At 30.9% G+C, this 27,349-nt stretch overlaps 1 protein-coding gene across 8 annotated transcripts in view; it reads right to left on the bottom strand.

Moving 5' to 3' along the window:
* Positions 1-25,583, bottom strand: part of LOC145306285 (uncharacterized) — a 30,093-nt gene extending 4,510 nt beyond the window's left edge. For all 8 annotated transcript variants that reach the window (XM_080148360.1, XM_080148364.1, XM_080148363.1 and 5 more), the window contains exons 1-3: positions 25,145-25,583; positions 1,066-1,483; positions 384-511 (exon numbers count right to left, since the gene is read on the bottom strand). In XM_080148360.1, the coding sequence (XP_080004486.1) occupies positions 384-511; positions 1,066-1,090 (153 nt within the window). In that variant the 5' untranslated portion in view covers positions 1,091-1,483; positions 25,145-25,583. The remainder of the gene's footprint in view (positions 1-383; positions 512-1,065; positions 1,484-25,144) is intronic.
* Positions 25,584-27,349: the final 1,766 nt, after the last annotated feature.

The following is a 27,349-nucleotide window of genomic DNA, read 5'->3' as shown; positions in this document are numbered from 1 at the left end:
TTTTAAGCTTTAGATTGGTTTTATGCAATTTTCTGACCCAATGAAAATAAAAAATAAAAATTTACAGATTCCTAAAAATAAGGTACCTAGGTACTATGGAAAACAATATTTACTCTAGGTAAAATAATATTTCTTTGAACTCTTTTTATATTTTTATTGAATAAAAACTACATAGGTAATAATATGCTTCAAAATTTTCCACTAATAAAAAGTTATTATTATACACAAATAAATAAAACATGATCTACTTTAATTTTCTGTATAGATCCTTAAAAACAAAAATAGTCAAAAACCCCTGCCTCCCCCCCCCCACGCAAAAAAGTGTGAAATCTTTATTGGGGGAAGATTTATTTCTCGTTTATTATCCTATCCCTGATCTTTACCTGAGAAGAAGGAGAGTTAGATCTGTCGGAGCCATGATTTCCCTCGCCTCCGGAGCCGGACCCGGAGCCACCGGACCCACCGGAGCCCCCGGAGTTGGAGCGAGTCATTTGATCACTACTTCCACTGTCTAAAAATTAATACAAAATAAGTCCCAAATTTTTGTGTTTTTAATGATAAAACAATTTTGTAAATACATTAAAGTTTTTAGTCTAAAAGGTTTATTTTGTAAGCTGTATTTTTCTTAACACGTTACAAGATCAAAAACTATGTACCTAGGGAAGAAGAGTTTATACTGGTCCACAAAGTTTTATAAATACGTTAACTCATTCGTTTGCCTAATAACTTTAAGGACATTCATAAATGGGGATAATTTTGTTTATAATTTGGGGTATACATCAATATATTGTCTCTTGCTTTTATTAATGTAAATCCCCAATAATGATACACAAAATTACAACTTCTGTAGATTACAATTGCTAGTTAAAAAGTTTGAACATTCAACCTAATAAGCCAACCAATCAAAATTCAATAAAAGTCCCAAAAGTTTTGAGCCAACGAATAGGAAAATGTTATTATAAAACTTTGGGGTACTAGTGTAATAAACAGCCCAATGTCTCCCCCCTCCCTGGTCTGTATGTCTGTGTATGTAACTCCCTGTGAGAGTATATTTATATTTTCTACCTGAATTTCCCGCTGATTCTACCATGATTGAGTTAGCTCTGCCGGCCACCCAGGACAAAACATCCAGCGACGAGGTATCAATAATTCTGCCGCCGCTGCCGATCAATGCTTGATTTGCGGCAGATTGATGTCTGTGTCTGTTGCTGCTACCGCTGCTGCTGCTGCTGCTACTTTGCAGCCGTTTGCTGCTGCTGCCGCCGTTCCGTATGACAAAATTTCCCAGTGAAAAATGCGGGAAGTTGTGAAAATAGTTATGGCGGTGGCCGCTGGCGCTGCGCTCTTGCTGGTTCAGCAGTGTGTTGACACGGCTGAGGCAGGTGACTGGCAGCAGCGAGTGGGATGTCAGGCTGTTTGCGGCGGGATGGAGAAAGCCTAGGTCTGCAGGTTGTAACACTTCATGGTTTTCCAATAAAAATACCTGAAATTGAAAAAAGAAAAAGTTATTTTATGGCTTTAAATTTACACTTAAAAATAAGATAATAATCACGAAACCTTTCATTCTTTTAAATTATATAACAATTTTTTCTTAAAATTTCAACTTCAACCACAGAAAAAGTTTATTTTGTGTTTTACTTTAGTTTAGGTTAGGCCAAGGTATAATAATAAAAGCAGCACAGGGTTAGTTAGTTAAAAATATAAGCTTATTTATGTTGGTGTATCCTTTAAAAATATAATTAACAAAAATGCGCAAAATAGTAAAATATGTCCAACTATTGCATAATAAATTATGCACAGCTAAATAGTTCGGGAGGGAGGGGACATTGGACACTAGTACCCAAAGTTTTATAACCGCGAAATATTATTAGTTAGTGCAAAACTTTGGGTCCTGACTGGTTGGTTACAAATTTTTCAACCAATCATTTAAATCTACAAATGGGGTTATTTTGTTTGTCATCATTATGGATGCACATCAATTTATCTCCATTGTCTTGTCCCTTAAGATCCCTGTAAAAACTATGCCCTGGAATATTTGCGACTATAATCGATTAGGACATTTTTTACTTTAGTGTGCAAAGGTCGTCAAAATATAATGGATTTATTAATACTTGGATGTTACGCCAGATTTTCATGTTCTCTAATAAAGTGATACTCGGAGTTGGCTAATAATCCACCCCCTTACCCCATCCCTTACGCTCATACTGGATGAACGAACCGACCAATAAATGAGTTCAATGTCAGCAATTTGCAATTTTTCTCCTGTCATATTATCCACGTATATTATATATCCATTATTCCGGACATAAAGGGTGTTTAAAAAAAAACCAATCGCTTCACTCTTTTCAATATAAACCCTACAGTTTTGGTCAAAAACTATCAAAAAATGATACAAATCATGTCCAAGCAATGACAATGAGATAACACTATTGAATTTTGATTTCTACTCACCTCTCCTGAGCACTACAGCTCGAGTCCTAGCCCTTGTGAAAAACTTTTCCCTACGTGGAGAGTGCATATTTTATTACAAATTAAGACAGTTTTGTTCTTTTTTAAAAAGAATAAACTGTCTAAAGTACTTGAAATCTTGTAGATAGACCCCATAATGTTTAGAGTTTTTGATGGGGCCTATAAACATCTTTCTATAGACGCCTTAATCAGATTTCTGACCCAATCCTAGCCAATTTGGCATCCAAAAGACAGACCCATCAAACATTGAGACCTGACTGCTCTGTCTTAAAAAAAAAGAACAAACCGTGTAAAAAACTTAAAATCTTGTAGATAGACCCCATAATGTTTAGAATTTTTGATGGGGCATGTCAATATCTTTCTATAGACACCTTAATCAGGTTTCTAACACAATCTTAGCCATTTTGGCATCAAAAAGAAAGATCTGTCAAACATCAAGAACTGGAGAGACCCGTCATGTCTAAATGTTTGATGGGTCTGTCTTTTTAATGCCAAATTGGCTAGGATTGAGTTAGAAACCTGGTTAAGATGTCTATAGAAAGGTCTTTACATGCTCAATCAAAAATTCTAAACATTATGGGGTCTATCTACAAGATTTTAAGTACTTAAGACGATTTGTTGATTTTTAATATCCATGTAAGGAAAAATTCTACACAAGGGCTAGGACTCGAGCTATAGTGCTCAGGAGAGGTGAGTAAAAATCCAAATTCAATAGCGCTTTCTCATTGTCATTGCTTGGACATGATTTGCGTCATTTTTTGTTAGTTTTTGACCAAAACTGTAGGGTTTATATTGAAAAGAGTGAAGCGATTGGTTTTTTTTTAAACACCCTTTAAATAAATATTATCAGCCACATTCCTTAAAAATTAGGTTAGGGCGTGTTCTGATTTTTAATGGTGGGGGGGGGGGGGGCGGTACAAAATGACTTGTTTAGCTAAAAACTGTCTTTTTAAAGCTTTATCTAGCTTCCCTTCAATAGAGAACTCAATCGGTTTAGTAGTTATTGAAATCTAAAGCTACAAGACAAAAAAACTTACTACTTTATTCAATCTTAATAAAGTTGTCAGGTAAGTTAAGATCTTAAAAATAGCTAATTCAAAAAATACGCAAATTACAAAAAGAAAAGTTTTATTGGACATACTATGAGTATTACTTTCTGAAAAGCTCAAAAAATTGTCTAAACCCGTTACTTATGAGAGAGGGGGTGGCGCTTTTTCTCCTAACATTGTCGATGTTTGAAATTAAAATAAGGTTAAATAAATGTCCTAATGTAAATTACCTCCGAACAATTTAGAAGTTCAATTTCATAAGAATAGTCATTTCTCGCATCGTATTATAAACGGCTTTCCGCGGATATAGAATGTACAATTATAAGATTAAAACTAGTTTTTTTTAGCCCCGTGGTGCCGAAGGCACCGGCTAAAAAACTAGTTTTAACCTTATGATTGTACGTTTTTATATTCGTAGAAAGCTGGATATAATACGATGCTAGACATGGTTTTTTCGTATGGATAAGAACCGGTTTCTATCCACCGGATTCGAATGAATACGAGAAATAGTATTTAAAATACAAAATTCATTATCTACACATACAAATACTTGTGATAAGAAACGGTGGATAAGGCGAGAGGTCAATGGAAGTATATTAATTCTTTTATATAAAAAATATGCGATTGTATGGATTTAGTAAAATTAAGAATGGCTTTGAAAACGATTAATATTCGCTGAATAAAAACCGGTTCTCAGCCATACTGAAAAATCATGACAGCATCTTATTACAAACAATTTTCCACAATTATTAAAATACAAAAAACCCCATAAATTTAATACTAGTATTGATAGCCCGAGCCTTCAGCCCTTTTGGGCTAACAAAACTCGTTTTAATCTTATAATGTTTAATTCTAATATCCGCGGAAAACGGTCTATAATACGACCTATACCTTCACACCTGCAAGAAAAGACACAGCGCATCGTAACAGTTGAAATAGTTTTTAAAAATTGCTGAAATATTTACCCCCTCCCCCTCATTCACCCCAGCCCAATGACAGCACATATCTTCTTTCCTAAGACTATCTCTCTCTCTATTTAAAAAAAATGCTTACCCTTCTATTTTAAGGGCATGGACATGCATCATCAAAAAACAAAGTAGAATGATTGTCTGTATGTTTTATAAGATATCTCAAACGACTGGACACGTATTATTTTAAGTTTCATTTAACAATGTTTATTTAGTTTTTCTTTAAATCATTTTTTGTTTCAAACTTTCAACCTTTAAGCGGGTAGAAAACGTTTTAATTTTGTCAAATATTTTTTCTTTTAGATCCTTTATGTAGAATCCAATGTTAACTTATGCCTGTCTTTTTGCAGTATTTATTTTTTTAAAGACATGTCACTACCCAAGCCATTCCATTCCAGTTGCCTAGCCTCAAAGAATTCAGAGTTTCATTGAAAAAAAATAAAATACTTTTTAAAATTTCTGTCATCTCACAAGAAATTCCTATTTGCTTCATTTTTGGGCTAAATACCTCACATACCTATTACCCCCCTTCCCCAAGCTTTCCAAAGACGCACTACCCCCTTTTACTGGCTATTTTATAAATGGATATAGAATATACGTGGATATTATGACAGGGGAAAAATTATCAATTAAGGTTGCTAACATGGATTTCATTTTGTGGTCAGTTAGTTAATACAATAGCAGGGGATGGGGGTTCAGTTTCACTTAATTGGAGTGCATAATAATCTGGTGTAACATCCATGATATAACATATCCATTATTTTATACCGAACTTGCATTCCTTTCACGCAGTCGTCCTTTCCCTGCACGCCACGGAGAAGGGAATAGTTATTTCTCGCATAATATCATAAACAGTTTTTTTAGCCCCGAGATGCAGAAGGCACAGGCTAAAAAACTAGTTTTAATTCTATGATTTTACATTTTTATATTCGTAGAAAACTCGATATAATACGATGTTATACATACTTTTTCAGTATGGCTGAGAACTGGTTCTAATTCGCCTGATATTATTCGATTGTTAGCGCTACTGGAAAAATATTTCTATATTCCTTAAAAAGAATGTAAATTACATTCTTATCATTTAATATGTAAAAATATAAAAAGTAAATTCCTTCATTATTGATTTTTTTTCTGAGTTTCATTTATATATGTAGCTATCTTAAAAATGTAAATTTAAGAAAAAATTTAAACATGTTGACAAATTTTAAAAATCATAAGTAGATTGGTAATAAATTCTTTCAAGTTAATTTAAAGTTAAATTTCGAAAACTTTTTCTTATTAAAAACATTTATTTAAACCTATTTGATTGCACCTTCAACCCAAGATTACTCCACCCCTCCCACTAGCCCCCCCCCCCCCAATTTCTTTTGTAATGACACAAAACAAGAGTGGAAGGAATGCTTGTTGCTTAAATTCAAATATGCCAGGAATGCGAAACATTCCGACAAAATATATTTCTTTTTTTAGCATTAAAAAAAAAAAAAATATGTGTTGTTTCAATAAATATGTATATGCCACAAATTTGTTTAAAAATTCCATAATCAAAAAGTATTTCATTAAACATTCAATCAACTTTTTTCTGTTTTTGCATTTTTGCACATAAAAAATACTTCTGTCTGCATTATTTGTTTTTCAAAAAGATTTGAATAGGTTTTTTTCAAGTATGGCTTTGAAACCGATCAATATCCGCTAAATTAAAACAATTTTCCACGAATAATAATTACATAACATAAGATTGATACCAGTTTTGGTAGCCCCGTCCTTTTGCCCATCGAAGCCAACTATACTGGTAATAATCGTTTAATTTTTTATTTTACTATCCGCAGAAACCTATCTATAATACTATTACTAAACTTACCCTCTGTCTTGCATTGGTTCTATAGCTCTTACTTTTCTTCATAATAAAAACAAATCAAATTGTCTTTATTTTTGAATAAAAAATATTCAAATAAAATTGTCCTCCTTTATGAAGATGTAAAAATGAACTAAAAATTATAAATAAGACTCGGGAAAAAATAACCTTTATGTTTGAAAAAGTTGCTCTTAATTTTCAAGAGATTTATCATGAAGACCCATATGGGGCCAAAAAAAGTGGGAGGGAGAGGGTTAAAGAGAGTTTTTTTCTTCATAAAACAACTCTCAAAATAAATGAAAAACAAACAAACATACAAATTGAGAGAAGTTTATTTTGCCAATTTTGTAAGAGAGAATTTTAACTTCTTATTTTAAGAGAAATTTAAATTGGTTTTAAGCTGTTTGTAAAAAGATATATTTGTTATTCAAAACGAAGGTTTATCCTAAATTACAAAGTGGTAGATATTTTTTGTTCAAAGCTTAAGATCTCAGAACATGTTGGTCCTACAATGTTTTAATTTGAGGTAAGCTTTATAAATGTCTTCGGTTGGTTTTGGGCTATTTACTGACTTCCCTAGCTCTCAGCTATAGGCTAGCAACTATACAGGATGTTTTGTCTGAAGCTTAAGATTTCAATGACTTCTGAACTGATTGAGTTTTCATTTATACGAACATTTACATAGATCTCGGGATGGTTTTAGGCTATTTTATTTTCAAATTTAAGTATTGGTTTTAGGCTATATTTCTGTTCTTTCCCTACCCCTAGATGCTAGAGGCACATACACTAGTCTGTTACAAGGACGTGTACGCCAGTACGTAAATTTTGGTAGGGGTATATTTGTGTGAAGATTCCTGTAACATGTGGTATAATCTGAATAGTGTAGCAACACTATGATCATTAAACAAAATGACCGTACGTCCATTTTTATCTTTTATTTCTAAATATTGAAATAATTTACTTGTATTATTATTTATTTACTCTTATTTGTTTTGCTTCGCTTTTTAATGATGTTATCATCCTTGTTTCTTCAAAATTCATGGAGAAATAAAGAGAAGATTTAAGTAGTAATCATGAACTGCCAGGGATCTAAAGGGATAAGATTATGGCTGATTAATTGATGTACATCCCAATTATTATACACAAAAGTATCCCTTCTTTATATTAGTATTAGTTGATGGAACGTTTGGACCTCAACTTAAAAACAATCAAAATTCAATAAAAGTCCCCAAAGTTTTTAAGTCAACGAATAAAAAAACCTCATAAACCTTTGGTTACTAGTGTAATAAACAGCCCAATGTCCCCTCCCTCCCTAAATAATCATGAAGAGCTAAGAGAAATAAATAAAAAAAGGGCAAAAAAAATAATATTAAACATTTAATGATTTAACAAGGATGACAAAATCCATAAAAGCAAAGCTCTGAAATGGTAGAACAAACGAACATTAAGACTTGTGGTGTCAGAACTCTAAAATTAGAACATAAGTGTATCACTGTCGAATCAAAATTGTAAATAAATTTGTTGAAAAACTACTTAAAAACAGGATAATGTTGAGGACATACTTACATTTATAGGACTTGATTATAGAGATGCTTTGCTTATAACATTGTACTTTGTTGTCCTAGGAATCAGTATTCCAAAAATCAGTTCAATCCGATAATTTTGTCTGATAAAAATTTGTTATTAAAAAAGTTAAAAATCAACATGTTCAAAATGAACGTACGGATATTCTGTTAACGATTATAGAGTTGCTATGCTTTGTAAATCGTACCTAACTACTACAGAAATCACCATGCAAAGTTTGAAATCGATAGGACAGTTCTAACATGCCTAAATTAACGAAAAAAGCTATCCGTTACAGACGTATGAACGGATGGACCGACCCTAATTATAGAAAAGCTTCGCTTTTTAAAGGGCAACAAAAAACATTTAATGATTTAACAAGGAGTTAATTCAAAACAGGATGCTTTATATGGACCTACAATTTAAAACTTTATTTATATTTTCGCCTTTGAAATCACTTTTCTTAAATCAAGTGAATAGAATAATAATATACCTAATTAAAACGTAGGACCTTTTTGGTAATAATTACAAAAAATGGTACTAAATTATACCCATTTTTTTTAGGAATCATCTTGCCATGCAAGAATTAACGAGACGAGGTATACATAACGGACGAACATATGGACCAACCTTAAATATAGAAAAGTTTCTAAAAAATAATATGAAACGTATTACAAATAGTATGAAAATGTATTTTATTCAAAAATTCTAAAAATGTGTTTTCAATTGAGTAGGTAGGTATAAAAAACAATATTTGCGAAGCAAAAAAAGTGCACAGTTTGAAATATAATATTCAAATAACTTAATTAAAAGGCAAGGTATGGTATCAGAAACTTTAAAAGAAAAGAATTTTTAGGGGGGGGGGGGGAGTAATTTTTTCTAGGGGCTATTTCTCTCGGAAGACTTGTAAAAAAAACAGTTATAAACCTTTCCAGGACCTTTGAAAATCTACTTTGTAAAGGAGTATCATATCGGTATAGTGGCTAGCGATATCCTACGCAGGGGCGTCCAAGCTTTTTTTATTTAGGGGGGGGGGGTGGTGGTAAATTTTGGGGGTGCCTACGAACCCCCCATCTCATTTTGGGGGGGGTAATCTTTATTTTATAGAGGCATTTTTTAATTTGTGGGGGGGGGGGGGGGGGTAAAAATTGAAAATCTAAAAATTTTTTTTGGGGGGGGTTAATCACTCCTTTACCCCCCCCCCCTTGGACGTCTATGATACTACGGTAAGGAAAGATAAAATAAATATCAGTTTAGTATCATAATTTTTAATTTTGGGCTGGTTATAATACGATGCAATAAACAACTATTTTAAGCTATTCCATTTCAAGAAAAAATAACTGTTTTTGTTTTTAAGAATATTTAGGTATTATGGTTTCTTATTATGTAGGCCATAACAAGAACAAATCTGATTCAAAAAAGTCAAAATATTTTTAAAATTCTTTAGTTGATAATAAGGGGGGGGGGGAAGTTTGTACACTTATAGGAAATGAAATTCAGTACCAAAGTTTGGGAGAGTCGTATGGGCTTGTTTTTAAAGTTATCAACCTAATTGTTTTTGTAGTCTCTCTTATATGACTTGATATACACGGAAAACTTTGAAAATTGAATTTCGGTACTTTCCTTCTAGGGGCTTGTGGAGCAAAAGACCCCCCAAAACACTAAAAATATGAGTTCTGACCTTATTTTTAAAGATATCGATCTGATTTTTTTTTATAATACTTTTTTAACATACCCGATTCAACTAACCATTACAGATTTCATTTTGGGACTTTCCTTCTAGGGGCTTGTGGAGCAAGAGACCCCCAAAACACAAAAATATGAGTACTGGGCTTATTTTTGAAGATATCGACCTGATTTTTTTATAATACTTTTTTAACATAACCGAATTAACGAACCATTACAGATTTCATTTTGGGACTTTCCTTCTAGAGGCTTGTGGAGCAAGAGACCCAAAAAACACAAAAATATGAGTACTTGGCTTTTTTTTGAAGATATCAACCTGCTTTTTTTTACATAAAAATACTATTTAAACATGACCGAATCTACGAACCATTACAGATTTCATTTTGGGACTTTCCTTCTAGGGGCTTGTGGAGCAAAAGACCCCCAAAAATCATAAAAATATGAGTTGTGGGCTTCTTTTTAAAGTTATCAACCTGATTTTTTATATAAAAATACTATTTTAACATAACCGAATCTACGAACTATTACAGATTTCATTTTGGGACTTTCCTTCTACGGGCTTGTGGAGCAAAAGACCCCAAAAACACTAAAAATATGAGTTCTGAGCTTATTTTTTAAGATATCAACCTGATTTTTAAAAAATAATACTGTTTTAACATAACCAAATTAAGAAAATATTACAGATTTCATTTTGGGACTTTCCTTCTAGGGGCCAGTGGAGCAAAGATTCCAAAACCACTAAAAATATGAGTTCTGAGCTTATTTTTAAAGATATCAACCTGATCTTTTTAAAATAATACTTTTTTAACATAACCGAACTAAGAAACCCTTAAGGATTTCATTTTGGGACTTTACTTCTAGGGGCTTGTGGAGCAAAAGACCCCCAAAACACTAAAAATATGAGTTCTGAGCTTATTTTTTAAGATAACCTGAGAACTCAATTAATTTTGTTTTGGAGGTGTTTTACCCAGTTTCCCCTAAAAGGAAAGTGCAAAAATGAAATTATTAGTGGCTACCTAGTTCAAACATGTGAAAAAAGTTTTACATGAAAAAAATCAGCTCAATATCTCTAAAAATATTTTTTTGGGGTCTTTTGCCCCACTAGCTTCTAGAAGGAAAGTCCCAAAATGAAATCTGTAATGGTTTCTTAGTTCGATTATGTTAAAAAAAGTGTTCCTAAAAAAATCAGGTTGATATATTTAAAAATAAGGTCAGAACTCATATTTTTAGTGTTTTTGGGGTCTTTTGCTCCACAAGCCCCTAGAAGGAAAGTCCCAAAATGAAATCTGTAATGGTTCGTAGATTCGGTTATGTTAAAATAGTATTTTTATATAAAAAAAATCAGGTTGATATCTTTAAAAATAAGCTCAGAACTCATATTTTTAGTGTTTTTGGGGTCTTTTGCTCCACAAGCCCGTAAAAGGAAAGTCCTAAAATGAAATCTGTAATGGTTCGTAGATTCGGTTATGTTAAAATAGTATTTTTTATTATATAAAAAAATAAGGTTGATATCTTAAAAGAGAAGCCCACAACTCATATTTTTAAGATTTTTGGGGGTCTGTTGCTCCACAAGCCCCTAGAAGGAAAGTCCCAAAATGAAATTTGTAATGGTTCGTAGATTCGGTTATGTTTAAATATTATTTTTATGTAAAAAAGCAGGTTGATATCTTCAAAAATAAGCCCAGTACTCATATTTTTGTGTTTTGGGGGTCTCTTGCTCCAAAAGCCCCTAAGAGGAAAGTCCCTAAATGAAATCTGTAATGGTTCGTTAATTCGGTTATGTTAAAAAAGTATTATAAAAAAAATCAGGTCGATATCTTCAAAAATAAGCCCAGTACTCATATTTTTGTGTTTTGGGGGTCTCTTGCTCCACAAGCCCCTAGAAGGAAAGTCCTAAAATGAAATCTGTAATGGTTCGTTGATTCGGGTATGTTAAAAAAGTATTATAAAGAAAAAATCAGGTCAATATCTTTAAAAATAAGGTCAGAACTCATATTTTTAGTGTTTTGGGGGATCTTTTGCTCCACAAGCCCCTAGAAGGAAAGTACCGAAATTCAATTTTCAAAGTTTTCCGTGTATATCAAGTCATATAAGAGAGCCTACAAAAAGAATTAGGTTGATAACTTTAAAAACAAGCCCATACGACCCTCCCAAACTTTGGTACTGAATTTCATTTCCTATAAGTGTACAAACTCCCCCCCCCCCCCCTTACAGCAAGTAAAGGAAGATAAATCTACAGAAATGTTACTCATCCAATAAGTAATATAATGCAGAGATCTCAAGGTAAAATCAAAAATTATTATGAACAAAATTACCCCTTCTGTGATTTAAAATCAATGGTTAAACAACTATTGAATTGACTATTTGAATTAACCAATCCGGTCAGCGAATTTTAAGTTTTTCAAGTCCACTTTTATTAAAAATTGAACTTATAAAACCTTCAAAAGTCAAAAATAGACTTGTCAAAAAAAAAAATATGTTGAGTTTTTCTTGATTGTAGGTCGGACCCGGAGTCGCACCAAAATCAAACGGCTCCGCAACACTGTGAAATTTGGGTACGTACCAGTGTAATTTACTGTCCAATGTCCCCTCACACCCTAAATATATATTAAGAAAAACAAATGAAAGCAAAACATCTCTGACTCAACGGCATAACTCACCCAAATACTTTTTTGCTGAATTAGCATTTCATATATATTAATGGATGTAGAAAACGTGGATATTGTGAGACATTCTTACATACCCTAATAAAATGTTTCTTACAGCTGGCTAATATAAATATATACCCCCCATATAACTCCCCCCCCCCCCATATGATTTTACTCAATCCCCTGATCATGGAGGACCAATATATATAAGGACTAAATTAACAACCTAAATTGACGACAAAAATTCCCCTGTAACAATATCCACATATTCTATATCCATTCATATATTGAACTAGTTAAAAAGAAATATGATAAGAATGCTGAAAACGATTTTTGCATTAATTTAACACTTTTTTTTTACATAGGTAGTAAGTATTTAGTTTAATTTACATATTTTTATGGGATATTAATAAAATAGGTCAACTTTTTAGTTTTAAAAATAGCTAGGAAAGTAAATGACCTAAGACATGTCAAGAGTCAATAAAAGCTTCCCTAATCGTTGTAGACTTATTAATCCAGCGGTTTCATAGATATGAATTTCTTCGCCTTTGGAGTGGAGGGAAGGGATTAGAAGAATAGCTTAAAACCAACATAAAGACGTAAATTATAAAATAAATAGCACAAAACCATCCAAATAGGCATGTAAAGCTCCCCTAAATTGGAGAAAACAATCGGTTCAGTGGTTACCGAAAACTAAACGGACAAACAAAAACCTAATATGATAAAAAAACACATTTTTAGAGTAGGAAACAAGTTAGATCTTAAATCATAAATAAGTCGGTTAAAAGGGAAAAAAGTCGTTACGTTTTTTTTTCACTGAGAATTTAAGCAGCGAAAAAGGGATAGTTATTTCTTTCACAAAAATCTAAAAAAAATTATACAGAAAGGTAAAAATAAAATTACAACCCCGATGATTTCAAACAAAATTACCCCTTTTATTAAATATCAAATTCAATGGTAGAGAAGTTTGGACGCTGAAGTTTCGTACTAACCAAATAATAGTCCCCAAAGTTTGGAGAAAACGTGTTTATAAAACTTTGGGTACAGGTATAACATACAATCCAATGTCATTTCCCTTCCTTATTGGTTCCTATTTATTTACATGTCCATTTATATCTAAAACACATGGGATGGTTTTACTTAAAAAGGAAAAAGCAGGGACAGATAAAACTGAAGATAAAAAAAAATCCATAAATTTTGTTGGTCATTATTCAGACAGAATGTATAATTCATGTATTATATTATGCTACAATGGTTATCAACAGCTTTGAAACTATCAATAATAATTTCAAAAAGAACCTAATTGAATTTGTTTTTGATAACATAAGTACCATTTCTCTAGTCCCGGGTTCATAGGGTAGTAGGGGGTGGGGGTAATTTGGTTAGAAGAGTTCTTTTTAAGCCCATGTCAAAAGGTCATGAGAATTTAGGTGGATAGGGAAATTTCAATTGAAGAAAAAAAGTTGTTACCTACAAGTTTTATGTGTCCTCCTACCATCCAATTTGAACAGAAGGAGCTCCTTTAGGTTAGGGAGCTGCAATTTTTAACTAGAAATCAGTAAATCTCTACATTTTTTTCTTCATAATCGTTTGTTTTTCTTTTGGTCTATAAATACCTTTGAACTAAACTTTGACAACTTTTTTTCCCGGGCTGCTTTTTTCAATTTCATTACTATCTTTAAATCAAATAACATTTTAAATAAAGTTTTTTTTGATTAAAATAGTTTTAGTTTAATTTGAAAGTTTCCCAGCATAATTACATAAGATTGTACAAATAAAATGTAATAGTTATTTTTATTGCATCGTATTATAGACAAATTTGCCGCGGATATTTAATTGAAAAATTTAAAATATAAACTAGTTTAGTTACTAACAAAACTGGTATTAATATCAAAATTTTTCAATTTACTATTAGTGGATAATTGTCTGAATTACGATGCTATTCATGATTTTTGCAGTATGGCTGAGAACCAGTTCTAATCCAGCGGATATTTATCAGTTTCGAGGCCATACTATAAAAGTATTTATGAAGAATGTTAAATAAAACTAGGTACATACACACACATATAATGAAAATAGTTTTGATTCTTTTAAATACCAAACTTTGGGGGGCTGTTAAAAAAAAGGGGGGTTATAAAAAGGGGACGGTAAAGCGTCGGGGGGTGATTAAACTAAGGAAAGTATTCCAAAAATTAGTTCAATAAAAAGCCAAGTCAAAAATTCCTTTCGTGGATATGTTAGGACAATAGATGTATTAGTCTAGATGTTCAAATAGACACATCCTAAATCAATAACTCCTTTAAAGGGAAGCTTCACATAGGTCACGGGATGGCTTTTGACTATTTTAATTTTAGATTTATATTTAATCCTTGGGATAGTTTTAGGCTATTTTTGTCCACTATCTACTCCTTTGAATACAGAGCCACTAGATGCTAGGAGCACAGCCGCTAGTAGACAAACAAATGAATTGGAAAAAAATAGCTGCCCTTTCTTTCCAATAAGTGGATACGTGAAACCAAAAATGTGGTCAGATTGTTCATGCACTATTTTCCTATAGGTCTAATTACGAGAATGAGGATCTATATGGTCTATATTTAGTGTTGGGACTAGGAATTTTTCTCTTCTCATAAATGGAATCAACAAAATTTTGTAAAGTAGCCCGCTACCCCTGTTGGGTAGAAAAATGTAAAATTAAAAATACGCCTTTTTTGTATCATTCTACTTTAGAAATAAAAACCCTTCGAGTAAACTGATTGCATCTCCATTGTTTTAATGAATTTTAATTATTTTAAAATGTAATTTGCTAAAAATGTTTAGAGTTAAATGTCTTCAATAATTTCCAATTTTATTGAAGTAATAAATCTTTCTAAACAAATGTTTGTTTTTTAATACGAAGCCACATTTTTACGGCACAAGGCTAATAATAATTCACAGCTACTTTATACAATGAAATTCATTGATTTTTAGATAGTTTATATTTAGAAAAGGGTTTTCCTCGCCCAACGGGAAAAAAATCAACATCCAAACGCTCTTCGCACGAATAAAAATTCTTCCACTTTTCTCCTTCCCCCCTCCCTCATACAACCAAAGTAACCCCTCACCCGCTAACTCACACCACATTCCTTAGGACTCACGGATAAAGGTATGATAAAATAAGCAGAAAATGTATTTTTTTCTTTAAAATATTTTACATTTTTGATTGCTTGTAATTAAAAGGCAAAATAAAAATGAAATAAATAATTTTTTGTTTGCTTGTCTCTTAAGATCTTACTAACACCTAAATCCAATTATTTCTCAATATTAGAGAAGCTACACAAATGTTCTTTGCTATTTTTCTAACCCCCTACTTTCAAATTCAGATCCTCTACATGCTAGTGACTCAGTCGCTAATACTTAATTTATACATAATTCTGTCTAAATCGAAAAAAAAACAATTAGGTATTTCTTTATAAAAGCCTTTACACGATTTTGAAACAACTTAACTATTCCGTATGTTGCTATAAATTCCACACGTTAGAAATTGTCTCCCCCCCCCCCCAACCTTCCCCCCTAACAACAATTTAACAACTTCCACATTTGCTAAATAAAACTACACCCCCCCCCCCCAACATCTTAGGAATTTAACATGTCTCCTCCCATTTGTTCAAAACGCCCCCTCTGCCCTCCCCCCGCATATTTGAAGAATTTCGGTTAGGATCTTACGCAAATTTTTTCTTCAAAGCAAAACTTTTCTACTTTTAGGGTCTGGCCTTCTGTCTATAACTTATATTTTCGTTAATATAGACATGTTATAGATCTAAAGTATAGATGTATAGACAGACAACTACCTCCCTTTCTTTTTCAAAGACCTCTTTCGTCTGATTCTAAATTAATTTCTGCTACTTGGCTGTGATAATATAGATTAGATTAGATTAGATTTATTATTCTTGGGTGTACATACATAGAAAAAAAAACTACAATAATAAATGAATTAAATGAATATTATATACATTTATATATACAGAAAATTTTATTGATATAGTTAATTTATAAAAATATTTTCTTCCCAAATGGCAGTTTCCTAAAAAATAGGAGTATGCAGTAATGTGTATTCACACATTGTTTTCATACAGGCCATATAAATAAGACAAAAAAAAAAGATAATAAGCAATAAATGAAATCATATTGGAGAGGAAAGAATGATAATAGGAAGGATTGATTAGGGCATACAAGTCTCACACCATTATTGCAATAATAGAAATTTAAAAAATTTTAAACAAATAAATTTTGATTAATTTATCAGATTTCAAACAATATTGAAAAGAAATATAAATTTATCTACATTCTTGACATAATGGGTTGTTACACACTAGAATTAAGCTTGATAACAAAGATTCTTTTAGATTTTTAATAAATTTTTTTCTTGGTTGATTGTGGGTTAATAAATCATTATTACAATGGTTATTCCATAATTCTTGAAAATGATACTTAGGAAATCTTTCAATAGATTTAAACTTCGGCTTTTTAACATCAAACATATTTGAGTTTCTAAGATTTCTGGTATGTAATTGGTTACGGCGAAGCCATGTACCTTGAAAGGAACTTGGTAGCTTACTGTTTATAAAATCATACATCATTTTTTTAAATAAAGGCATTGTGTGTGAGATGTGTTTCTTACTAAAAACAATTCTTATTGCCTTTTTTTGCAATTTAATTAATGGTTCCATAGTAGATTTAAGACCACAACTCCAGGCAGGTAAACAGTAAAGTAAATGACTATTTATAAGGGAATGAAAAAGCATTTTTTTGCTATCTAAATTCAGTATATGTTTAGCTCTATTTATAAGAAATAAGGAACTAGAAATTTTTTTACGTAAATGTTCTACATGATATTTAAAATTTAAAGAAGGATCTATAAATACACCTAGGAATTTAATTGCAGGAATATTGCTACTTGAATTGACATAATTTAAGATTTTTATTTTCTCAGGATCAAACTCATTTTCATTGTTAAAGTTTAGCTTAATATTAAGAGCATTCCAATCAATAGTATTTTCGTTTTTATTAAATATCATAATTTTAGTTTTATCAGGATTTAAGCTCATTTGATTACTCCTAAACCAATCAGATATCTTTTTAAGTTCATTGTTTAATTTCAGTTTTATCTCTGTAAAGTTTTTACCAGAAATTAAAAAATTACTGTCATCAGCAAATAATAGGGTAAATAAATCAGTACAGTTTTTAAGATCATTTATGTAGATTAAAAATAGAATTGGTCCTAAAATAGAGCCCTGTGGGACGCCTCTATCTATTTTCAGCTTTGTTGAGTCAGTGTTGTTTACATGTACAAATTGCTGTCTATTACTTAAATAATTTTTAAACCATTCAAGTTCAATGCCATTAATGCCAATTTTTGACAACTTTTTAATTAAAATATGGTGTGGAATTGTATCAAAACATTTTGCAAGATCACAGAAGACTCCAATTACAGTTTTATTATCGTTTTTTGCTTCGGCTATATAATTTAAGAGGTGTACCACAGGGTGTATTGTAGACTTTTTTGATTGAAATCCATACTGATGTTCAAAAATGATATTATTACTAATCAAATAACAAGAAAGTTGTTGATAAATGACTTTTTCTAAAACTTTTGAGAAAATAGCTAATAAACTTATTGGCCTATAGTTTGATGGATCAGCTTTTTCATTAGAATTATTCCCTTTTAACTTAAAAATAGGTATAACTTTTGCGATTTTTAATTCAGAAGGTATTTTTCCAGTTAAAATAGTTTGGTTAATGACATGAGAGAGAGGAAGAGCAATAACAGAAATTATTTTCTTTAAAAAAGAATTTGACAGGCCAAAAATGTCCATACTTTGTTTATTTCCCATTTTTTTAACAATATCTATAACTATATTTGGGTTTATTGTATGCATTTTAAAACTGGAATTATAATTAGGTATATAGCTACACGGATCAATGTTAGAAGGATTTATTTTAGATGATATCTTGCTTGCTACAGAAGTGAAGTGTTCATTCAATTTCTCAGAAATTTCTGCATTATCCAAATATATAGAATCATTAAACTTCAATTCATTGATACATGTTGCTTTATCTTTTGTTTTTCGGATTGCATCTCTAATAATATCCCAAGTTTTCCTCAAGTCAGATTTACATTTTTTTAGCTCATTACAATAATACAATTTTTTAGCTGTTTTTATTGCACGATTATAGACATTTCTATATCTATTATATATCCTAATATTTTCAGCAGTTGGTTCATTAATACTTAACGTTGACAATTCAAATTTTTTATCTCTACATCTCATTAAACCATCAGTCATAAATTTTTCAATTTTATGTATGTTCTTATTAATTCTTATCTTTTGTAAAGGAAAAGAAAGTTCATAAAATTCATTAAAAAGCTCATAAAATTTATTAAAGCAATGTTGGGGTTCCATACTGTTAGTTACATTTTCCCAATTAACATTTCTTAATAGATTGATAAACTCAGTAATTTTTTCTTCATTAATATTTCTTGTAAAAATAAAAGATTCTTTACTTGCTTTATATGAATAAGGTGTTATTGTGAAAATTGGAAAATGATCAGATATATCATTTAATAAAATTCCTGAATGAAAACTATTATCTTTTGCGTTAGTAAAAATTTGGTCAATACATGTTGCTGTTGTTCTAGAAATTCTTGTTGGTCTTGTTATCAAAGATAAAAAACCATTTGCAATGCAATTTTCAAGAAAATCATTTGTTTTTTCATGACAATAGTATTTTAGAATATCAAAATTAGAATCTGTGAAAATGTAAGAGGCACATTTAAAAGACATTAATTTACTTTGTAGGTTAGAAAAATTATCAATAAAAAAATCCATTTGTTGAGATTCTGTAAATCCAATTTTAGTAGTATTAGGCCGGTAGACATTACTTAAAACAAATTTCTCTCTGTTATATTCAAGTTGAATTGTGAGTGACTCAAATAAACCTTCTTCAAATGTTGACAATTCATTCAATATTTTGAATTTTAGATTTTTATGAATATAATAGGCTATCCCGCCGCCCCCTTTATTCTTTCTACACTTATAGATAAAGATATAATCATCTATTTTAAAAATATCTTGGTCATAGATAGTCCAGACTTCTTGCAATGATATTACATCTATTATGACTTTATTTTCTTTTAAATAATCTATATATTCTTTAAGCTGAATAAATTTACTATTGAGACTTTGTATGTTCCAAGAGAGAAATTTTAATGTTTTAAATTGTTTACATTTTTCAATAAATTGTTTGTTGATTTTCAATGATTCAATATAAAGGTTGCACAAGGTGGTTGCGATGGGGATATACAGTTATTTAACCCTTTCTCCCTCTAGTGTTTTACTCTAATGTTATAATTCCTTTCGATTTCAAATTTGGCAGAATGATTCCTGTAACATTGAGGTATAATTTAAAATGAGTAGCAACTATATAATATTAACCGAAAAGTTCACATTCGGATGTCTGATTATGGATTTCGCTTACATTGAAATTTTGTCATCCTTGTCTTAACTTATTTTTTTCTGTTAAAGAAAGGGAGGGACCGCTATATTAAAAATAAAATTACATAGTATGCAACGAGCTATAAATGAAAAAGAACAGTAAAATATTATGCAAATTTTGGGAACTTTAAATCAAATCTTGATTGGTTGGTAAAAACAATCAGTATCCCAGCTCTTCAACCAATAATATTTACCTCTACAAAAAGGATAATTTTGTTTATCATAATTGCCTATTGTTTTTCTTAAGAATAGTCACTATGAACAACATTCAATTTTCAATAATACCACAAAATTACTTAAATTAGGATAGAATGACTAAAAGTGAAATATTTCCGCTGGTTGAAACTTGAAGCCGGCCAAGGAGGGCGGGGACATTGGACTGTAAGTTATTCTGGTACCCAAAGTTTTATAACCTAGTTATATTATTCGTTGACTCAAAACTTTGGGTACTTTTATTCATTTTTGATTGGTTTGTTAAAATGTCCAACTTATTAACCATTAATATTATCAACAGAAGGGATAATTTTGTTTATCATCATTGTAGATGTATATATTATATATCAATTTAACGTCCATTATCTTATCCCTTGAGATTCCTGGGTTAAACAAAAAATATGTACTTTGTACTTTTAGAGGAATCTATATAAATTGAACATTTACAAATTGTAAAACCTCATAAATTATATTTATTAGAATTAAAAATGCAATCGCTTATGCAACTTTTATTTATGAATATATTCTTTATACTAAAGTGGCTAGATGTATGTGTGTATGTTTGTAAAGTAAAATCTTGTAAATGGCTGGAGCAAACAATCTGCCTAAATCTCTTCTAATGATGCAAAAGATCTCTTAAAGGGTTAAATTAGGTATGATTTAAGTAACTTTCTAAACCATTCAAGAGATACAAAGAAACAGATAAAAAGAAGCTGCTGTGCTTTTAATAATTGAGAAATATATGACTGCTCAAGGATCTAAAGGGATAAAAAAAATGGCCGATAAATTGGTGTACATACTCAATGATGGAACTCAAAATTACCTCGTCTATAAATTACAATTACTGGATAAAACATATGGACACTCAACCAATCAATATTCAATAATAGTCTCCAAAGTTGTTAAGCTAACGAATAAGAAAACTTTATAATAAAACTTTGGGGACTAGTGTAATAAACAACCCACTGTCCCCTCCCTCCCTCCCTGATGACTGCTGCCTAGCCAGGAATGTAATAGTCATCCTATTATTTATACAATTCAAAACATGGATTTACTAGAAAAGTAATTGGGCTTTAAATTAAGACATCTTAAGTTATTAGACATTGAACGCTAAATTGTATTTTTCATTTTTTTGGGGGGGGGGGGTTGAGGGTGTTCCACCCCCCAAGAAAATTGTTATAAACCTTCCCGGGACCTATGAGAAGCTACCCTGTTAAGGATAACCCGTTCAGTTCAGCGGTTAGCGAGATCCTTCGATACAAACACACAAACACAGAGACAGACAGACATCCTGTTACTTTAGTATAAGGATAAATCTATTGGTAATATGTACCAAGGAAAAAAAGGAAGGAAGGAAAAAAAAGTTTATAAAACTTTGGGCACTTTATGACCCAATGTCCCTAATCTCCCGGGTAAAATTGGAGGTATACTAATTTTTCTTGCGGTGTAATAACTCAAAACGTAATGTCAAAATATCCCAACATATGTATTTGATTCAATCATATCTTAACTTGTATTAGAAAGCACAAGAGAGGGAGAGGACAATTGCAGTATAAAATCTTATCTTTCCCTATAATTATAAGCCACCAAAGGCAAAATTGCACATATGAAAATATAATATATTTTCAGTTGTCTAACCCCTAAATAAAACCCAGTGTGAGAGGAGTCATTGGGCTGTTTATGGTTAGTCCCTAAAGTTTTATATTAGCTTTTCCTTTTGCGTTGTCTCAATAACTTTTATTGAATATTGATTAGTTGGTTCATTTTGAGTGTCCAAAAGTTTCAACCATTAATTATAATCTATAGAAGGGGTAGTTTTGGGTATCATCATTGGAAATGTACATCAATTTATCTGCTATTGACTTATCCCATTAGATGGCTGATAAAACCTGTATTATTAAGATTTAACTGACAAATCAAACTATGTTGTGATTTATTAAAAATATTAAACTTGATTTTAGCAGGAAAAAAAGTCAGATATTAAACCATTTCAAAATTCAAGTTTGGTGATAAAATATTTAAGTAGATTTCGCAACAACAACAAAAAAAACGAACTCTTTTATTAAAACGATCAATACTTATTAATATATAACTAGTAGCTTCTAGAATCCAAGGGCTCTGTTTTCAAATGGATAGGAAAGTAGAAAAAATAGCTTAAAACCATCCCAGACTTTTACATAAATATAGAATAGTCTAAAACCGTCCCGGGACCTATGTGAATCTTCCCTACAAATGAAAAATCAATTAGCAAGGGATCATAAGGGATAATACAATGAATACATTTATCAGAATAAGTGACATACAAACACAAACAGACTAATTACAGAGAAGCTTCGCTACTCAAAAAAAAGGAGAAGTCATTTTGAAGATACCATTTATAATTCCGTATATAGAAAGATATTTCCAGGGATAAAAGGGATATAATAATTGAAGAAAACATATTTGTCTCAATTCACATTGCACAAATGTCTGCCTTTAGAATATATGGAAATAAGGGGGGGGGGGAGTTTTGACACATTTGCGTAAACCTGGCACCCAGGCTTTTTATCTTTGGACTGAGAGGATAGGTTATTAATGATAAAATCATTCTTATATGATGAATTTCACGAAGTTTTAAGATTTTTTGGATAGGCCTCCAGGTTCCGGAGCTCAAGGCCTCCAGGTGGTCTCTGTACAGGTAAAAATGAAATTTTTTTTTCTTAAGTTACAAATCAACTTATAAAACAAAATATGCATATTTTTTCTTTAAATATTTTAAAAAAGATGCATATTTTGTTTTATAAGTTGACCTTTAACTTAAATTTTTTTTTTTCATTTTTACCTGTACAGATACCACCTGGAGGCCTGGAGTTCCGGAACCTGGAGGCCTATCCAAAAAATCTTAAAACTTCGTGAAATTCATCATATAAGAATGATTTTATCATTAATAACCTATCCTCTCAGTCCAAAGATAAAGCCTAGGTGCCAGGTTTACGTAAATGTGTCAAAACTTCCCCCCCCCCCCTTGACGCAATTCTAAACTAACATTTGGCTTATTTTTACAAAATAGTAGTTGCGCCCCTACTTTCAAGGGTCTTTGCATTCAAAGAGGAGGGGGGGGGGGGGGGGGGATGGTAAAAAAATAGCCTAAAATCATACCATTACAAAGACCAAAATTTATTATAAAATAGACTAAAACAGAAGCGGAATCCATAGAAAGCTGCTCTTAAATGAATAAATCATTTCGTTAAATAGTGAGTGAGATCTTATTGGACAAACAAAGAAAAAAGCTACTGCTTTATATAAGTACGAGATCCTAAGTTACAGACAATAAAAAAGCTTTATATAATAGGATGATGATAAAAGGATGAAAACTCATTCTACTTTATCAAAAATTCCTTACGCCTTTTTCTTATTCTGTCAATGCATGCATTGCATTCATAGATTGAGAGATAGGTCAAAGGAAAAATAAATACTAAAATACAAAGTAGTACAATGTCTGTCTGAACCTTAAGATCTCAGTAACCACTGAACATATTGGGCTCTACTATTCAGGGAATATACCTACTGGTCCTTGGGTGGTTTTAGCTATTTTCTTGGAGGGTATGATACCCCAACCCCCTCAAAAAATGAAAAATATCCCCCCCAAAAAAATTTCTCTTTAAAACTAAATTAAAAAGGGGGAGTACTCCTACCCCCCCCCCAAAAAAAAAAAAAAAAAATTTTACTTATTCTTTTTAAATTAAATAAAACAAAAATAGGTTGATTAAACCTCTTGGGGCATAGCCACTAGTTTTATAAAAAGTAATTAGAATAATGAATTCGAATGTTCGTTATGAAAATTGTAAATAAAACAAGGATGTTCACAATTAAAACAAACATAATGGCGAAACCAAAGTTGAACAGTTAATGATAAATAAACATAATTATCCATAATAAAATGGTCATATAGACTCATGATTATGAAAAGTTTTAAAAATAAGAACTATTCTAACAAAAATGCATCGTAACTTGTGCCATGATAGGTCTTTTCACACTAGTTTCGTTAATAAAAAGCTATGCATAGGCGAATCGTAGCGCTGCAGAAAATGTACAATGCCGCAATCTCAACAAATCCAAGTCTATAAGATACAATTAAGAGATATATTTGTTGCTCTAATTTAAGCATTATTACATTTTTTTTTCACAAACGGCCTTATTCTTAATGAAATAAATATTTTCTGAAATAAAAATAAAATTTTATTAAGTAAAAGTAGCATTTTTTATGGGCCTGAATAGTACAAACTTTAAACGGTAAAATAAAACATTTTCAATGGAAATTTAAATTGAAATTATTTTTTTCCAATGAAAGAAAAGAGAATAATAAACCTATATTTGAAATTTTTAATTCAAATAAATAACTCTAAACTAGCATAAATTAGTATAAAAAAAAATTCTTTTCAAATTTTATAAGAATGACAACATTTTAATCTTCTTTTTATAAACATATGTTCCGCATAAAAAAATGTCAAAATAATTTTCTGAAATTTATTTTCAAGTTATACTTTTAGGCAACCCTGTTAATTTATCAGAAATATAATTTTTAATACACTACACCACTGTAACATTAACGTTAAATCAATTTATTTTTAAATTTTTTTTTAAAAAATACCATTTGACTACTCTGTCAAACATGTCAGCTGTTTCTAACACACACACACACACGCCAACAGTTTCATGCAACGTGTACGGGCTGTAAGAAGTAAAGAAATACTAGTTTTGCTTTGTTCAAACGAAACGGCTGTGTTTTAGATAAAGAAAGTGCCATTAATAGGATTTTTCGTAGTCTGAAAGACGTTTAGCCAAGAAAATTTGGGTACTCCAAAATAGGAGCTTGTGTGTCTATAAAAGATTCTTCCTTCGAGTCCCTGTAGCATCTAGGGACTTACAATTCAAAATAAAATAGCATAAAAGCATCCCAGGACCTATTTCAAGCTTCCTTTCAATAAAGAACTCGATCAGATCAGTGTTTTTTAAAATTCTAATCATCAGATATATAAACTTATTACTTTAGGTATATATAGAGGAGAACCATATCGGATCAGTGGTTAGCGCTCGAGATCTTAATGGATAAACTAACAAACAAAAACAAAACTATCTTATATGATAAGGTTTTTAAAACAACAAAAGAAAAAATCAAACCTACCTTCGATTAAAATATCAGTTTTTCTTCTTTAAATTTTCATAAATCAAATTTTCCACTAAAAGTATTATTCATAACTTTGTTCATATTATAATATTTCACTTCAAAATTGTTTAATTTTCACAAAAAAAATCACTTTTTTATGTTTTAAGCACAGATATTTTGTAATATTTATATTTTTTTTTGTCTTGAAACTTTGAATGTGTGTATTTCTAACTAAAGGTAAGGTAGAAGGGTGATTAAGGTAGCTACTGAACTGTCTGAATTTGTGTGTGTGTGTCTGTGTGAAATTTGGGGGGTGCGTATTCTCTACCTTCCAACGGCTTAACTTCAAGATTTTTGTGTAGTAAAGTATCTAGTAACTAAAGAAATGTAAACAAGTAAAAGGGGGGAAGTAGTGAAGGGGAAAGGAGAAGGTGATAATTATGCAGCAGGAGGGAAGGGAAATACAAGGAGAAGCGTGAAATAGAATGAGTGACCCCATAAAGAGGGGAAAGTCAATTCAGGCAAATAACAAGTTAAAAGGGGAAGAAGAAGAGAAATGGGGAAAGAAATACAAAAAGACTGCCTTTTTAAAACTTATAAAAATCTTAATTTTCAAATTTAAAATGTTAAAAATCAAAGATAAACTTATAAAAAGCAATAATCTATCACTCCCAAAATACAAATTGTACCTTGTTATTTTGGTTTAAATTATTTGTACATACAGTCCTTATATTAGGATAATGGGGGATGCGTAATCGAAGAGAGGATAAAAAGAAAAAGGGAAAGAAGAAAAGGGAAAACAACCTCTGGATAATTAACTATTAAATTTATTAAAGTTTATTATACTTTTTTGTTAACATTTTTTTAATTATTTACATAAAAGCAAAAAGGATGTATCAGGCAAACATTTTCCCTGAATAAAAATAAAAATTTTATTTTTAAAAATTGTTGGAATTTTTTTGTGCACCTAGCGACAAAGCCGGCTCTGGTGTTTGAATCGAGAACTAATTGCAATTGCGAAATTTCGTGATTTTCCGCCCATTTTGAGAACAAATCTAGTACAGGAATTTGTTCCAATTTGTCCTATAGATAGGTACTGAATCCTTTAAGGATCTAAAAAGATAAATTTATACATATCCCCAATGATTATAAACAAAATTTTATTCCTGATTCAGATTAAATTATACTTGTGGAGAAGTTTTAACCACTAAATTCAGATTTAACAAAAAAATAGGCCAAAGAATGATGGATTGTATTAATAAAATGTTAGCTATCAACTTAATTTACAGGCAAATTTCCCCTCCCTTCATACATTTTTGTTATAGAAAATAAACTTACGGATTATATTAAACGCATGTCGTAAATAAAAACTTTTGACACCCGTTACTGATAAAACTGCACGCGGCATTCAAAACAACTTTCAGCTCAATTCGAGATGTGTCAACAAAACTTCCTTCAAATTTTCAATTACGACGAAAACTCCTTCCAAATGACTCATTTGTGATGAAATATTTCTTATGAAACGTAGTTTTTTTTATCATTTGTACATGAAAATAGATGATTTTTCGTCCCTTATTATATAAAATAATAAAATTCATTGAAAATATGTAATTTAACTTATCACAGTGGCCCTAGCGTATCTTTTGCTTAAAAATCGTGACCTCATCAGTTGAAAACATCATAACTTTTTTATTTTTAGGAGTTATGATTTAATTTTTACCATTTTAGAAACGGGATAACATGTATTTTAATTAGAAAGTCTGAAAAAAATAATTTATTTTATAAATTCTACTGTTAATTTAGCAAAATATGCCAAATTTTGACTAAAAATCGTACTTTTTTACTCAAATCACATTACAGAAGTTCTGACAAATTTGCTTAAACATGGTGTAACGGCTTTATCTTTTGAGTTAGATGATAGTTTTAAATATAATAAAAGTTTTTTATAATATATTATCTACAAGTTTTGGAATTTTTTGGATAGGCCTCCAGGTTCAGATCCTGCAGGCTTCCAGATCGACTCTCTGGACAGGTATAAAAAAAAAAAATTTGTTGACTTAATGAAAAAATTCGTTTACAAAATATTATACTATATGGTGTTTCTCAGAAACGACTTGAGATAAATGGAGCAAACCTTGGGATAACACTTTTGTAGGCCTATATTTAATTTTAGAATTATCATTGACCACCCACCCCCAAACCCCTAATTTAGGGGAGGGGGCA

Source organism: Acartia tonsa, chromosome 14 (assembly GCF_053477335.1).
Source record: "Acartia tonsa isolate MP-2025a chromosome 14, ASM5347733v1, whole genome shotgun sequence".
Lineage (NCBI taxonomy): Eukaryota > Metazoa > Arthropoda > Copepoda > Calanoida > Acartiidae > Acartia > Acartia tonsa.
Note: the sequence above shows the minus strand (reverse complement) of the source record. Positions and strands in the feature narration are given on the sequence as shown.